Source organism: Trichoplax adhaerens, genomic scaffold (assembly GCF_000150275.1).
Source record: "Trichoplax adhaerens TRIADscaffold_2 genomic scaffold, whole genome shotgun sequence".
NCBI classification, from domain to species: domain Eukaryota; kingdom Metazoa; phylum Placozoa; class Uniplacotomia; order Trichoplacea; family Trichoplacidae; genus Trichoplax; species Trichoplax adhaerens.
In genome coordinates, this window is record NW_002060944.1 from 2,754,869 (window position 1) to 2,770,014 (window position 15,146).

Sequence of the window (15,146 nt, forward strand, 5' to 3'; positions counted from 1 at the left end):
GTGTAATTGTTGATGATATTAATATACTAATGCATCTACGAACGACGAAAGTAATTTGCTATATTAACCTTAATATTTTAAATGCAATCAACGATGACAACTGCTGCAATTCTATTATAGAATTGTATAGGAATATTACCAGAAAATACAATAGCGAAAAGTTATAACTACAGGAGAGAATAGAATTTTACTAGGTAACTTGTTGTACGCGTATACTTGTAATTTTATGATGATGAGTGATAACTTTGCTTATGATCAACCTTGTTCTATGATGAATATTGTATCGGATTATAAAAATAACTTTAAGAGATTGAGTAAAATTGAAACAATCATGGTGGATATGCAATAATTAACAGAAGGAACTCTATAATTCTGTTGCATTAATTTAGTACCTTAATCAGATTAGTACAATGTTACATTCCATTAAGAAAATATGTAATTTTAATTTATTCGATAGGCAATTGGACAAGGGTAACCACAAAATTTCTGGAGATATTCTCATCGCAACGGTAGCATCTACAAAGCAGGGTGATATAGTATTTATTGAATGAATACTCGTATGCTTGCGTAAATTTGATGACATTTTTCCTGCGATACGATCTACATTACTTTTTGAAAGATCGTCCTCCATATTATTGTTGCAGCTTGTCTAATGCTTGATTACAGACTTTTAACACATGCTTTACAAAAATAAAGAGTACGTTTCTATCAGTAACAATCCCTTTTCAGTATTTAATACCGCAAGTAGGAACTATATTACGTGAGTATAAATAATCGTCCAATCTCTAACATACCATATTATCACCAAAATCTTGAGCTGCTTGTCGAAGAACATCTACTACCTTTAATGATCCCATCTCTTCTATTCCTTCATCTATGCAGTGAAAATGTTAGACAAGAATTATTGAGATAGAACAATCAATTATTCTTTGGCTTATAACATCAATTAAAGACAATTACTGTAGCGGGGATTTTGAAATACTCGATATCTTTTCATACATACCATATTCAGCGAGTTCAGAAAATAATAAGAAGATATTTTCTGCGACTTCAGCGTTTTTCGCATTATTTCTGATGTAATATGATAATTGATATTTTGTTATGAAACAACTAGAATTAATACTGGAATCTTAAATTTTCATTGCGTAATTTGCTAACAATTACTCATTACTAAGATAATATTTCTGTAACAACACCACAATAAGCCCTACTTATATGCTGAAATGATGATTGGAACTCCGGAGACACCATTACTATTAATTACTTGCATTGCAGATGATTCTATGTAGAATACAATATTCAACCAGAAGATAAATTTAATCACCGAATCCCATTTAAAGTCCGTGCTGACATTGAATAACTTTAATTCTCATATTATACAAATTTATACAATTACCATCAACTTCTGTCAAACTTGCCAATAACAAGCAACCACTCTTTACAACTCGTGGTTCCTGGATATAGCGAAAATAATTGCAGACTGTTAGTAACGATACTTAACTTGAAAATCGTTCAAATCAGACGTATTATGTAAAATTAACGTTTCAATTTCTTGTATCAAATATTTATAGTATAGATAAACTACAGGAGTAAACGATATAGTGCCGAAACCTTTTCATTATTTTTTATCGCATTAACAACAGCAGCAATGGTCCCAGACTTAGATAGTTCATCCACATTCTCTTCTACATTGTAAATTGCGAATATGGACAAAAATGGCTTAGAAAAAAATGTCAACTTTGAAGTTTAATTATTACGCAGCTCTTAAAAGTTGAATATCTGTGTTTATGATAAAAAATTGCAGTATGATTATCTATCGCTTATGTGAATACCTTCCATGGATAAAGACCATAACGCAGAGCAGGAAGATTCAATTACTTCAACTGAATCTTGATGATTTTCAAGCGCTCGATAAACGTCTTCTAAACCTTTCTCTTCAGTTACGATCTTAGCATTGTTTTCTGTAGACATGATTATTAATCGCATTGATAAATACTGATATTATAGAATATTTTAATTCCAAATTAAACAATCTTTCGATAGTAGTTCTACGCGTATATTTACCATATCATAGTGTACATAAATCATTACTATCATAAATAATTAATATCTGCATTTAAGCTTTACCATTTGCTGCTAGACTCCATAAAGCGCTACAGCAGTTTGAAATAATTGTAGTATCATTTGGGAAAGCTCGTAAGGAAGCTAAAATATCTTGTACACCTCCAGAGTTACCGATAACTGCGGCAGCATTTTCTAATTAAATGATTACATTAAGATCTTGAATTTTTTATATTATTATAAGGTTATAAATCATAAGACAACAACATATGTCTAAGTTTTAATATATCTAATGCTAACCATCTGCAGACAGTGCTGCAATGACAGCTCCCGCAACGCTTTGCAATTCAGCTGAACCAGCATGTGACTATAGGAATGAGATAATTGAAGTAAATCCGGTATTGCATTAGCTTAGTATTCGCACTAGAGTTCCATGCTTAATCCGATATAATACAATATCTTATGATGTGTGTAGGTGTTATGCTAATTATGAAAAATATAAATTACCCTCATGGCTAATGTGACTGGTTGTATTAGCTCACTGCTATACATAATATCGTTTTCTTCCGCTGTAATTTAAAAGAAAAATCATTATAATCCAATTTCTTGCCTTTATAATTAAAACATCTACTGGATTATACTGTAATATATCCGTTATATTACATAACTGTTACATCAACTGTAGCCGCAGTAGATTCGATACTAATTTACTACTATACTTTTAGATTACAATAGAATAATTTGAAACTATTATCTTTAATATAACAAAATAAAAAATATTAGAATAGGGGTAAGTATGATGAATAAAGAAGTACGGATTAGTAATTAATCTATGCTATTGCTCAGTGTCCTATACTTTAATAATAAATTGCTTTTATTTAATATTGTAATAAGAAGTATTTTGTGAGATATTGCTACATATTATTGATACTACGGTACACTATTGTATTTTATATGTTACTTGGAAGTACTATAATAGTTGTACATCAGATATTAAAACTGGAGAGAATAAAAGAAACGGATACTTATTGAGACTCAAATACGTATATATGACTATTAACAATAATAATATAGTAATTCATAATGTTTGCTGCAATTACATGCAATTTCTGTAAGATATATAACATTGGAATATTTACCTGAAACAATAAGATGCGAAAAAATTTTTGCTGAAACAATTTGTATTTCGTTATTTCCTATATGATTTTTCATTGCCTTGATAATTATCCTTTTTCCAGCATCGTTTAAACCCATAGCATCTATTTTAGATGATCAGCAATTACATTAATAATTATAGTATGATTCTATCACTACGATTTTTATTATGATGCATTAAATGTGCGGGATATCTAATTTTATATCAAGCTTTATACAGCGAAGTACTTACCTTCATTTCTAAGCATATTGTGGATATATTTAAGAGCCTCCAACTAATTGATAAAACGATAATCATTAATTTCAGTTTCTAAATCATCTTCTGATGTATAAGTTCAAGTCGATATCGTAGTGGCAATTATTTGTATACCGAACTCTTCGAGGAATCAGCATTTCTATCCAAATAATCTAGCAAAATGGTAGTATAAATCGTTTACTAAATTAATTTCTCTATTGGAAAACAGTTAACTATTTGAATACTTGTATCGAAATTTAAAACTAAAGCAATGCATGTCTAACAAAAAAATCAAAAATTACCTAATACTGGACCAATTCCTTGCTCTTTAGGTACTGGATCAGCTAAATATGGGATGAATATGTATAAAAAAATAGCTCAGAACTGATGACGATGCGCGCATATTATTAAATAAGAGTTTGTAGCTATACACCTATACATTTATAAATATAGATGGGTCATCTAAAAATTACTCTTAATTACACTCTATATCAAAAAATGTGCTTATTTACCTTGTTCTTTTTTTGCTAGTGAAGAAAAGTTATATATAATAAGATTGTGTCAGTTATGAATGGCGTAAATTACTATTAAAACTGAAATTCGTACTAGAAATACCTTCCGCTTTCTTACGCGCTGCAAGTGCTGATCCACTAAGTAAGAGGCAATCTTTAACATATGGCAACGCTACCAAATCTCTATAATAGCAAAAAGATGTTAGCCTAAATTGATTACTTTAAATATGTATTATCATCAAATTTATCATTACCATTATTTACAATAATTTAAGTTTGTTAATTTATCAAAACATCTTATAGATAGTGAGAAAAGATACGTATTATACGGTTTTCCATAGAATCGTAAGTTAAGCATCCTTAAATTAGAGAAAATCCTTACGCTGCCGTTGGGCGTTGTTGAAAATTTCTTCGAAGCATAGTTCGAATTAATTGGCAGAAATCTGCTGAATATTTCTGAAAAGAGTGATAATGTACGTTATGAAATTTAAGGACTTTTTGCGTTTCGTAAGCTTTCATTGGTTATAGAGATTTTTTTACCTTACTAACGTTCTCCAATACTTCTTCCAAAACCTGAGGAGAATGTTTAATTTGGAAGAGAATGCCAGCCGTTTGGGCAGCCTAAAATCCCCATTCACAAATAAAGTATACATTCGTAAGCCAATATGTAACAGGAGCTGTCACAACTGTTAGATAATCGTAAATATTTTTTAAATTAATCATTTGTGAATCCGTTTCTAATAAATTGTTAAACGGATTCAAATCAGATAACCTACATCAAGAAAGCCGCAAGTTGCCATTTCGAGAGCAATGCAACCGAGAGACCAAACATCGCTACGTTCGTCGTAACTTTAATTATTGTTAAAGAAATTATATGCTACAAAAATAATATAACCTATTGTATATGATGTTTAATAGAAATTTGTATTTGTTGTTGCATAATTTATTTCATAAGTATCTATATGTGCAGTAATTGATTTAATTTAAATATCGACGAAGCTGTATTGATATGATTCGGACTACGTTCTAAAATCTTGTAATTATTGCTATACTAGTTGAATTAATAGTATGATACGGCCTTTCCAGTACTTCTGGGGCCATCCAGTTCATTGATCCTATAAATTAAAATTAAGTTAAGTTGCGCTTATTGAATGCATGCTACTATTAAGCATCACCCAAAAGAGTGATGTCAGTTGTATTTGTGATCAAACAATCTTAAGACTTAGGCTAGCGAATTAATTAAGATTCAATTATTCAACTAACCGACTGTAGTTCTTGTCCTTGTTCTAGCATCATCCATAACTGTTGCAACGCCAAAATCGCCTATTTTATTTCAATTTAAACGTATGTTTGTATAGAAACAGATTTAGCGATAACTAATAAATAAAATAACTAATCACAGTGCTATGGGTATAAGAAACATAATGAAAATAGATCAATTACCAAGAGAGATAGATAGATCTTCTGTCATGAAGATATTACTCGGCTTTAGGTCTCTGTATGGTGAATTCGGTAAAAATTATTGTGTCAGATAGAGTAGCATAAATTTAAATTAACACAAAATCTTGATGTAATATTAATATTTTGTAATAGCTCAAAGTTATATCAATTTGCCATGAACATGTCATACATATATAGAGCGAGTAATTACAATTATTAGTGCTCATAAGATGCAAAAGGTAAATAAAGCTACAGACTAATATTGAATAAAGTGATTTCCACTCTACTATTTTATGTGTAAGTAATATTTTAATAGGAAAAAGGATTGGGACTGCTTGTATGTTATGAATTGTGCCCTAACTGGGCCATCTTAACTTAAAATGAAAGCGGCTTCACCGAATATAAAACGTGTACGCAGTATGTCATGATGTTTGCGATTTTAAAACGATACCTGTGTATGACTTGCTTCTTATGGACAAACACTAAAGCTTCTATCATTTGCCCAATCCACTTTTTTAATATCTTAAAAAAAATATTGATGTAAATTTAATAAGTGATACTCGAAATCGTACGAGGCATCCTATAATTCTATAATGGAAAATACTTTTAATGTTGCCAATACACATACAGTATATCTAGTGATATATTAATTTTTTAATTTCTACTGTACCAATTCTTCGATATATTCATTCTTTTGACGCTTCTGTTTCAGGACTCGATCTAAATCACCTGATATTTTATTTATAATATTAATATTCTAAAATGAATATCAGTCTCTACAGATTAGAATTTTATTGTTTTCGACAAGCAAAACATGCCTACCCATTTTGTAGTATTCCATGACAATACAAACAAACATGGCTGATTCCTACACAGTGAAGATAAAGTGCACAGTGAAAATAAAGTATTGTGTAAATGCTTAACTACTGTATGACATTATGTAAAGTATTTTATATGGACAGTCATAGAATGCAGAATTTTGGTATAAAAATCAAATAAAATTGAAACAAATCTACGAATTAAATCACATACTTCCTTGTCCCAAGTGACAAAAAATTCCTTGTATCCGCAAACATAAGGATGCCTTAATTCTTGTAAAGCCATAGCTTCTTTAAAGGCTTTATTTGCTTCACCTTCATCATTACATTCAACCTGTTCTCGACGAATTCAGAATGAAATTATCGTATTTTTGACTCAACGAAGAGTTTTAAATCTTGATTTCAATTTCGTGTCTATCTTTGACAAACAATAACGATTTTTGGGACTGTAACTTTTAATATATTATGCGTCCGATCATTCTAGTTAAATCGTCATCGGTTGTAATGTTGCTGCTTAATGGACCCTAACATACGATTTACGAAGAGTAGATATCATGGCACGGTATAATTCCGCCATTTGAGCAACAGGTCATTATCGATCAGACCCTAGTAACGGGGCCTATTTATGTTATCTAATGAAGTCATATCAGTTAATGTAAGCCAAAATGGCTTCGTTTTGAATTTGAAAATATTGAAATATCGAGCAAAATCATTGCATGACATTACACTTTTTATGCAAGCTATTTGGATGTGAATGAAAGAAGCTGAGCATTAATCACGAATTCACTAATGACGTATGATTTATTGCAATTAAGACGCTTTATAAGATTGCACATTAGATTTCAATTTGCTTTCGAAAGACAATATGAGAACAGTAGTCAGTGATTGACGTTAAATTGGAAATATCTGTAATTTTTAACCTGGGGATACAGCGATAGATTGTAAGAACTTCAAATATAATTACTACCCAAAATTAAATAATATGCAAAAAAAAATGTAGGAGACTCCATTACTATCGTGTATGTGATTCGTTTTTTTTTCCAGGATATCATTTAAGATAAATAATGATTCTTTTGGAATGTTATGACAAAAGAAGTAACATCTATGTATAAAACAATATACGAACACAATTAGCCCTAGCTACAGTATCATCGTTGTTTCGTACCAACTGCGCTCTACACACAACTACTCTAATGGCATACAATAGCAAATTATATCATTTCCTAATAGTATACAGTATTGTTGGTCAAACACTATGGAATATAAAGTCAAGTTTAGTGGAATTTTACCTTTTTCAAGACATATTTTTTCTTCTCTTCTTTATCTTCCACCAAATAAACTGAACCTTGAGCACCTTTACCCAGACGTTGTAACAACTATGTAGACATATCCATAGAAAATTCTATCGTCAACGAATAATAACTTGCTACTACGTATATTCGCTATATGTACAAATAAAGTTGAGAAGTCTACAGTATAACACATGCACTATACCAAGTTGTTATTTGAGAATGGATGTCAGTTTGATAAACTAATGACAAACATGAAATTCCAGCTTAACGCTATCCATTTAACCTAGATTATGCTATTCCTGTTTCTATTTACTCCGTACAACATTCAAGTACCAAATTCAACATGAATTATTTAGCGCTATGATCTATTTCTGATTTAGTAGATGAGTAAATGTCATTTTAAACTCACCTTGTAGTTCTCCATGGCTTCGTTTGTCGACAAGGAAACGAGGAACAAAGAGGTGTGGCTTACTGACTGACCTCTCTTAATACTTTTGCTTATGTAAATTACGCAAGCGCAACTGGGATAAGCTACCCCGCAATAATCCTTCTTTATTGTTTGCAATCACAATGGAAAACAATGCCAATGATCCTTACCGTAGTGACATCATGGTCATGTGATAGTCGATCATGAATACCGATACGAGTCTCAGCTGGAGTTTGTCTTGTCTTCCAACTGATTAGAGGGTAAAACTACGGCGGCCCTACCAGTTGTCTCGCCATACAGTTAAAAGGAAATTAGTTTGATCCACGGGGTAGTGGTGGCCACATACCAGAGTAACTGCACATCAAAACAGGTAAATTAGATCAGAAAATAGAACGTTGTTCTCTAAATTAAAGTCGATGATGAAAGATTGAATAGGATATTGTGCTCTTATTACCTGCTTTATATGCTTTGAATTAAAAAAAATGGATAAGAAATAATTTCACTATTTTAATTGGAAAGTACTGCAGATCAAATCAACATGTCAACGTCATATTGCATGTTCCATTCATCTTGCAATAGGAGGCTCATTATTCATGGTATAATTATCGTGACCATGAAATAGACATTAGCTTGATCCTATTATATCCATTTTATCACTTTAGTTCAATAAATTAGGCGTTACTTTCTATTAATGAATGCTAGGATGAAAATTTTTCCGTGTCTATTGTAGAACAAAGTTTGGGGGGATAAAAAATACTGAGCTTAATTTTAGCTACAGTTCACGTTTAAAGGACGCTTAGGTAATAGAAACTTTAATGGACGATACTGTAATAGTTTTTGTTAGATGTTTCCTTGGTGAACCATCATAATCTTGTGTGAGCTTGTAAATGACATTTAGATATGACATTCGAAAATACAAGGGTGATATCGACTGCACTAAGAATGACTCACTATCGCATAACACAATATCAGGCAGCATTGAAAACCTTTTAACCTTAATTTAAAATGGTCAGTTGTTTGTAGTGATGATATGAAACGTTTCAATCGATTGGATGAATATTCGTTAAATATATAAAATAATAATTGAAAATTTGTTATAAATGAGTCTGGTAGCAAGCTAGCACTGGACTTGCATATAACTCGATAGCAATCCTTAAAATGAGATAACATTTGAAAAACGTGTAGAGCACAATAACAACTTGATGTTTTTTGGCTCTAACTGTGCGTGTTGTTTTTGCAAGCTTGCTTCTACGTATACTCTTTTAACGACATGGAGACATAATAAAACAATCATTCTCTATTTTATAAAATTGCTTTCATTAGGAGGTCATTATACTGTGCATTCCGCTAAAATGAATGGTACGATATTTATCAATTGAATGAACACTAAACCTATTAACAAAATTGTAAAATGGCCGCTTCAGAAACCACTATTTCCGTTACTTTCCAAGTTGAATATCAACCGGAAAATGGCAATGAGAAATTATTCCTTTGTGGAGACTTACCTGTAATAGGCGAATGGCAGCCCACGAAAGCCTTGAGAATGACCCAATCAACAAGGTATAGTATCATACTGTGAAAGTCACAAAACGCGGTGATAAGCTTTTAAGGCCAATGAAATATTATAGGACTGCATGCTATATGCATAATTTAGCTTTCTATCGTATTTTGCTTGCTCTTCAAGTTCATTTATTTGCGATATTTCGAACAAGGCAATTTCTACTTGCAGTCAGTTCAAAATTAGGACTATTTTGAACAAACCGAACATTGTTTGCAGTTAATCTTTCCATAATGTACAGTATATTCATTCTTGTTGCTGATTTACAGCACTGTATGTATCGTACATTATCATGATATTATGGTTATGCACGGCTGATGCTTAGAGGGTACGATAGGAATATTATTGATCGAATATTCGTGATGATACAAAGTCTAGCATTATACGGATAGTACGATGTGCTATCATTTCGAATTGGAATATACCCATACTCTTAAATTTACCCTGTAATAGGAGTGAATTGTTTAAAACTTGAAAGATATAAAGCTTACATTAGTCGACGCATGTACATGCAACCGTAATACTGTAACTATATGTACCGTACAGTAGAAAACCCTTAATTCATACTAAGTGGAATCGTAAGCGGATATCATCGTTGATAATAATATTGCATTGACATTGTATTTAAGTGCTATTATTATTACTATTATTACACGTAAATAAGGTGAGAAGATGACAATGATAGTCTGAATAAACTTTAACCATCAATATTGTTATGTGATTAATGCATGAGCAAGTTCTCTATCGGCACTTATACCCTTGCTTGTATTACTTACACAGAAGTCATTGGCAGGCTAACATTAACTTACAGCCACGTACGACAGTTAAATACCGTTACGTAATATCCGAAGCCTATCAAGTACAGGATGAGGTCCAATCAGAACCAAATCAAGTTGCTGATACTATCATAGTTAAAAAATGGGAAAGTTTTAATATTTGCAGGCATCAAACTATTCGCTGTAAGTAATAGATGGCGTTATACCGATACAGCATTACCGCAAATTCGTGACATACACGTATCTTAAATAATACAACAGTAATTTTGTAGATTTCTTTATATTGATTTAATTTCAAGAAATACAAAGTTGCTATGATACAGTAATACGCGTATATAGCCTTTAAGATAACTTTTAATTTATATATTTGAATTGTAGCGAGTTCTTCAACAATGAAAGTCGACGATGGTGCATTTGGCATGAAAGGTGTTTTTAGTGTCTTCAAACTACTATCGCTATATAAATTCCGCTCAGTCATGATTACAGTGCCCAAAACCGTAGTTTCTTCTTAATAAAATTAAAATTTAATTAACATTCTTCTAAAGTTATTGGCAGTAAGTTCGCGTCAGGCCACAATGCGTACACTTCTAGTAGATGTACATATTCATCGATGCTCATTTTATATTTCACAAGATAACGAAATTGCAATAAAAAAAGGTTGGCTTACGACAGAAAGTTACGTCAACATCTATTTGAATAACTCTATAAAAGAATCAGTCGTATTCTGGTCTCAGAAAACATTTATTGCTCCAGCCATCAAAGTTACTCCTTATTACGTACAACAATATCCGAATGTAAATAGTTTCTAGTATTTTATTCGACTCATTGTATCAGATATGCCTCGACTTTTTCTATCAGCACCTCATTATTTTCGCTCTTGAGAAATGCTATTTTAATTTTAGACCGGAGTGAATACGAATGTATACATCAAAATATTGGATGAAGGGAATCACTCTCCTAAGTTACAAGGCAATCATGGCACTTTTTGCGACAATAAATCGTTTTATGCCTTCACGTTTGGAACTTTCAACGTGAAAGAGCTAGTAAATTACCTTATTACAACTGTATTTTTGCCTTGATAAAATTATTCCCTAATTTTATCATTGTGATGATTAGGGTGTTAAGCTAGAATTTCACGACCTTGACAAATCCAATTCCACAACTGCTACAGCATATATAGTACCATCTCGCCTATCTGAATCTACTGGGAGAGTAACTTCTCCAATAGTGTGTTGTACATCTGGTAACCTTCTAGGTGAAGTGACAAGTTAGTATCATAATTTAATGGCTTTTCTTATAACACCTTCCTTTGAGGATATGGTATCATATGCATTGAGTTAACTGTTCTTGATCTGGTCTCTCAATGACATGTATTTTGTTTGTTCTGCCATATTTATGATATTATAGTTGAGTATTTGGTCGTTAACCCAATACCGAAAATCAAGCTACCAGAAGTTTATATTGATGTTTTTAAATCTCTGTCAAGGCCTTTACTCATTGGGCATCGTGGGATGGGTGCACATGATGCTCAAGACGCGTAAGTGTAGTACATTCCAATGATAGTAAATCCAATTATCAAATGTGCTTATGAAGTAATGTACTCTATATTATGTTGCTTTATCCGATGTATACTTGAGCAATCAACAACAATTAATATGGAATATAATACCGTTATACATGTATAGTGAATACATCGTTGAAGAGAATACCATGGAAGCATTTAAACGAGCCTTCGAGGTAGATGACCGTCTAATTAAAGCTATTTATTAACTGTAAACTCTCTATTATAATAATTGGAATTGTCAATTCAGAAATACTATCTACGGCACAACTTGCACATAAGTAATGACTTTTACAAAAAAAGTAAGACAGTAAGATTGTGTATGTTCGTATTTTACAATCTTGGCAATATTCAAAGTTAGTTCCCTTACAAAATGTCGTCCTATGTATTAAGCTTTTATGCTTAACCTTATTTTAAGCATTGGTATCGATTGATCTGAGTTTGCTTATTTAATTACTTGTGTTTAGACCTGTACAAATATAAATTGTAATAGTGACATAACTATACAGACATTGTAAACATTGAGGAACTTTTCGTATCAGTTATCTATTTACTAGACGTTTAATACAAAATAGTAATAGACATTTCGGAATAAATTACTTATCAGCAGTAAATTTTATTTTTTCACATACACTCTCGTATTCTATCTTATATCCTTTTACATGTATATATGTTATGCGATACTATACTACCGTTAGAAATAGTACTCTAGAAAACCGCTATATAGTGGCTTTAATTCAGCTATTTTCGAAGCTTAATCATGTATCTATAGAAAATAAATGCTAGATTATCAAATTCCTCGCACGCTTTTAATAGAGATATCTGGACCCAATCGTTACATATCAATCGATAGGCTTGTCGCAGTAACAGTGCCTATTTATGCATATATTTTACTTTCTACCGGATAGGGATTGCACCCAAGCTTGTATCGGATAAATTATAATTATTAAGAGAATACTGCAGGTGTGCAGTTCCATAAAACAAACTCGTATATAAGGTCCAGCGCCACCCTTACTTCCAACCTACGATTTATATTGCAGTAGTTACATTCATAAATCATATATACGCTGCAAATAATGAACCATTTTTATTATTAACGTTGTCATATTTGACTTGCAGGAAATATTTATATAAACCTAGTAATGTAATACCTAAACATTCGTTTCTGAATTCTAGGAAAAAGTCGACATGGTTGAGTTTGATATTCAAATGGATGCAGATGGAGAAATAGTGATATATCATGACTTCAACATTGACCTCCATGCTCTGGTACTTAACATATAATTTATTTGATCCTATTAAAGAAATCTGATAGCAAGAATTTACTTTAACCTACTTACTTTGATATATAATTGATTATAATTGATATTGATTACAGAGAGCAAGGGATAATATTAAATGTCACCGGTGTCCAGTGAAGAATCTCAGTGTTCAACAGTTGAAAGCCTATGCGGTAAAATGGATATAGGATACGTTTTACCATAATCTACTATATTTTACCGTGGTAACTAAATTATCATATCTTCACATTTTAGACCCTACATCGCGACTCAGGTTTAGACAAAATTCTTCTATTATTTCTTAACATTGATAATAAAATTATAACCAGTAGCCCTTTTTACAGAAAATACTACTACAGATGTACTTTTCCCGACTCTACAAGAAGTACGTGCAATCTTTTTGTGTTTTAATGTTCCCACAATTTTCACTAATAACTAGTAATTATCTTATTTAGGCTTTAGTGAAGCTTGATAAAGGATTAGGGTTTAATTTAGAGATTAAATTTCCTACTGATGAGGTGACTTACCGCTAAGAGGCTTTTAATTACTTATAAAATATAATCTTATATTAGAATATACTAAGTGTTACAATTGTCTAACCAAAAAATATATTATTTTTCCACAGAGACATGAAGATGTGGCTATAAATTATCAGGATATAAATCGCTTCGTAGATAAAATTTTAAAAGTTGTTTACCATTACGCTGGGGAAAGAAAAATATTTTTCTCCTGCTTTAATCCTGATGTTTGCATTGCGTAAGTGATATGTTAAAACTTCTTGGATAATACCCACTAAATTGTCTTGCTAATTATATTCACTATCTTGTTAAATTTCTTGGCTGTACTTGTCTTCTAGATTGTTTATGAAACAACCTTCATATCCAGTAGTTTATTTAACCTGTGGAATATCCGATAAAGACCTACACGTAATAGAACTTATTAAGAAATTTAACTTAGCAATATGTACATGGGGAAATGGTAACAACAAATTAGATAACATAAAATTGCAGCGAAGTTATGGAATCGATGGAATTATTTGCGATCGGTGTGTAAGATGTGCGCTTAGCGTGCCCTTCATGATTACTGGGCAGATGGCTCGAATCATTTTAGTATAAAAATTGCAGTACCTAAAATTTATTATATACCGAACGTACCAGCAGAGCAGTGCACATAGTCGATTTTCTTTTACGTAATTGTTTGGTGTGTATTTGGATGTTGTCACATAATCTATTGTTACTTATAACGGTTCTTTCTTAGGATAGAGAATTGCAAGCTTGCGAAAAGTATTTGGGAAGGATAGCTGAAGTGTGGATGCAATTTTAAATACAGTTTGAGAGTTTGATCATATACAAATATTTCCTGTATTAAATAAAAGAATCATTGCTTACTCATTACACTTCGCATTGTCATTTTTAGGATGATAATAATTTTGTTTACTCTGATTTCAGGTAGACATATATTATTAAAGCTCTTTTATTAGACTTACGTCTTAAACATAATTTTAAGATAGAAGCTTAAACAATATGATATGCTTTGTTACATACAGAGTAGTAATATCTTTGAAATAAACGAAAGATTTCTTTATTTTCTAATAATTGTTCTTTGGATCTTTCTACAACATATTCGGATATTATAATACCAATTACTCCTTTGATCATTATTAATTAAATGACGACAATAAATCATTTAAGGTATAGCATTGTCACCTTAAGTAAACAAGTAATATGCCCAGAATGAATGGAGCAATTTTCAGTTTGTTGTATTTTATTTACGGTATTGAAAGGAAAAAATGTACATAGTAGATAGAGCTTCAATTTCTTACCGCAAATAAATACTCAATTCGAATTTTTTTTAAGTAAGTCATCTCACTTCGCAACATAGTCACCACGTTTTATCATTGGTAATAGCTACCGAGTAAATTTAAATGATATCGTTATTGGTGATCAGTTATTAGTTTTTTGGTCAAAGTATCCTTGAAATTTATCTTCGTGACATTTTTTATCGAATTTCACTTCCGGAGCTGAAGCCATT

At 31.5% G+C, this 15,146-nt stretch overlaps 2 protein-coding genes across 2 annotated transcripts; one reads left to right on the forward strand and one right to left on the reverse strand.

Annotated features, from left to right (window-relative positions):
* Nucleotides 1–464: 464 nt before the first annotated feature.
* Nucleotides 465–7,937, reverse strand: TRIADDRAFT_63635 (uncharacterized protein; the record flags this gene model as incomplete). Its single annotated transcript, XM_002109828.1, has 25 exons — nt 465–516; nt 610–680; nt 795–874; nt 1,004–1,071; nt 1,212–1,281; nt 1,397–1,454; nt 1,612–1,685; nt 1,833–1,961; nt 2,128–2,256; nt 2,362–2,428; nt 2,569–2,630; nt 3,201–3,320; nt 3,449–3,491; nt 3,587–3,624; nt 3,754–3,795; nt 4,067–4,146; nt 4,346–4,419; nt 4,504–4,584; nt 4,740–4,812; nt 5,855–5,925; nt 6,074–6,132; nt 6,226–6,271; nt 6,436–6,555; nt 7,511–7,597; nt 7,923–7,937. The coding sequence occupies 24 exons, from the start codon at nt 7,935–7,937 to the stop codon at nt 633–635; spliced, it is 1,734 nt and encodes a 577-aa protein (XP_002109864.1). The 3' UTR covers nt 465–516; nt 610–632.
* A 1,414-nt stretch (nt 7,938–9,351) lies between these two features.
* On the forward strand, nt 9,352–14,438 carry TRIADDRAFT_53182 (uncharacterized protein; the record flags this gene model as incomplete). Its single annotated transcript, XM_002109259.1, has 14 exons — nt 9,352–9,500; nt 10,279–10,457; nt 10,653–10,700; nt 10,908–11,068; nt 11,177–11,317; nt 11,391–11,541; nt 11,682–11,811; nt 11,960–12,011; nt 13,012–13,104; nt 13,214–13,288; nt 13,571–13,633; nt 13,741–13,871; nt 13,972–14,164; nt 14,373–14,438. 14 exons carry the CDS (start codon nt 9,352–9,354, stop codon nt 14,436–14,438), a joined length of 1,632 nt encoding a protein of 543 aa, XP_002109295.1.
* Nucleotides 14,439–15,146: the final 708 nt, after the last annotated feature.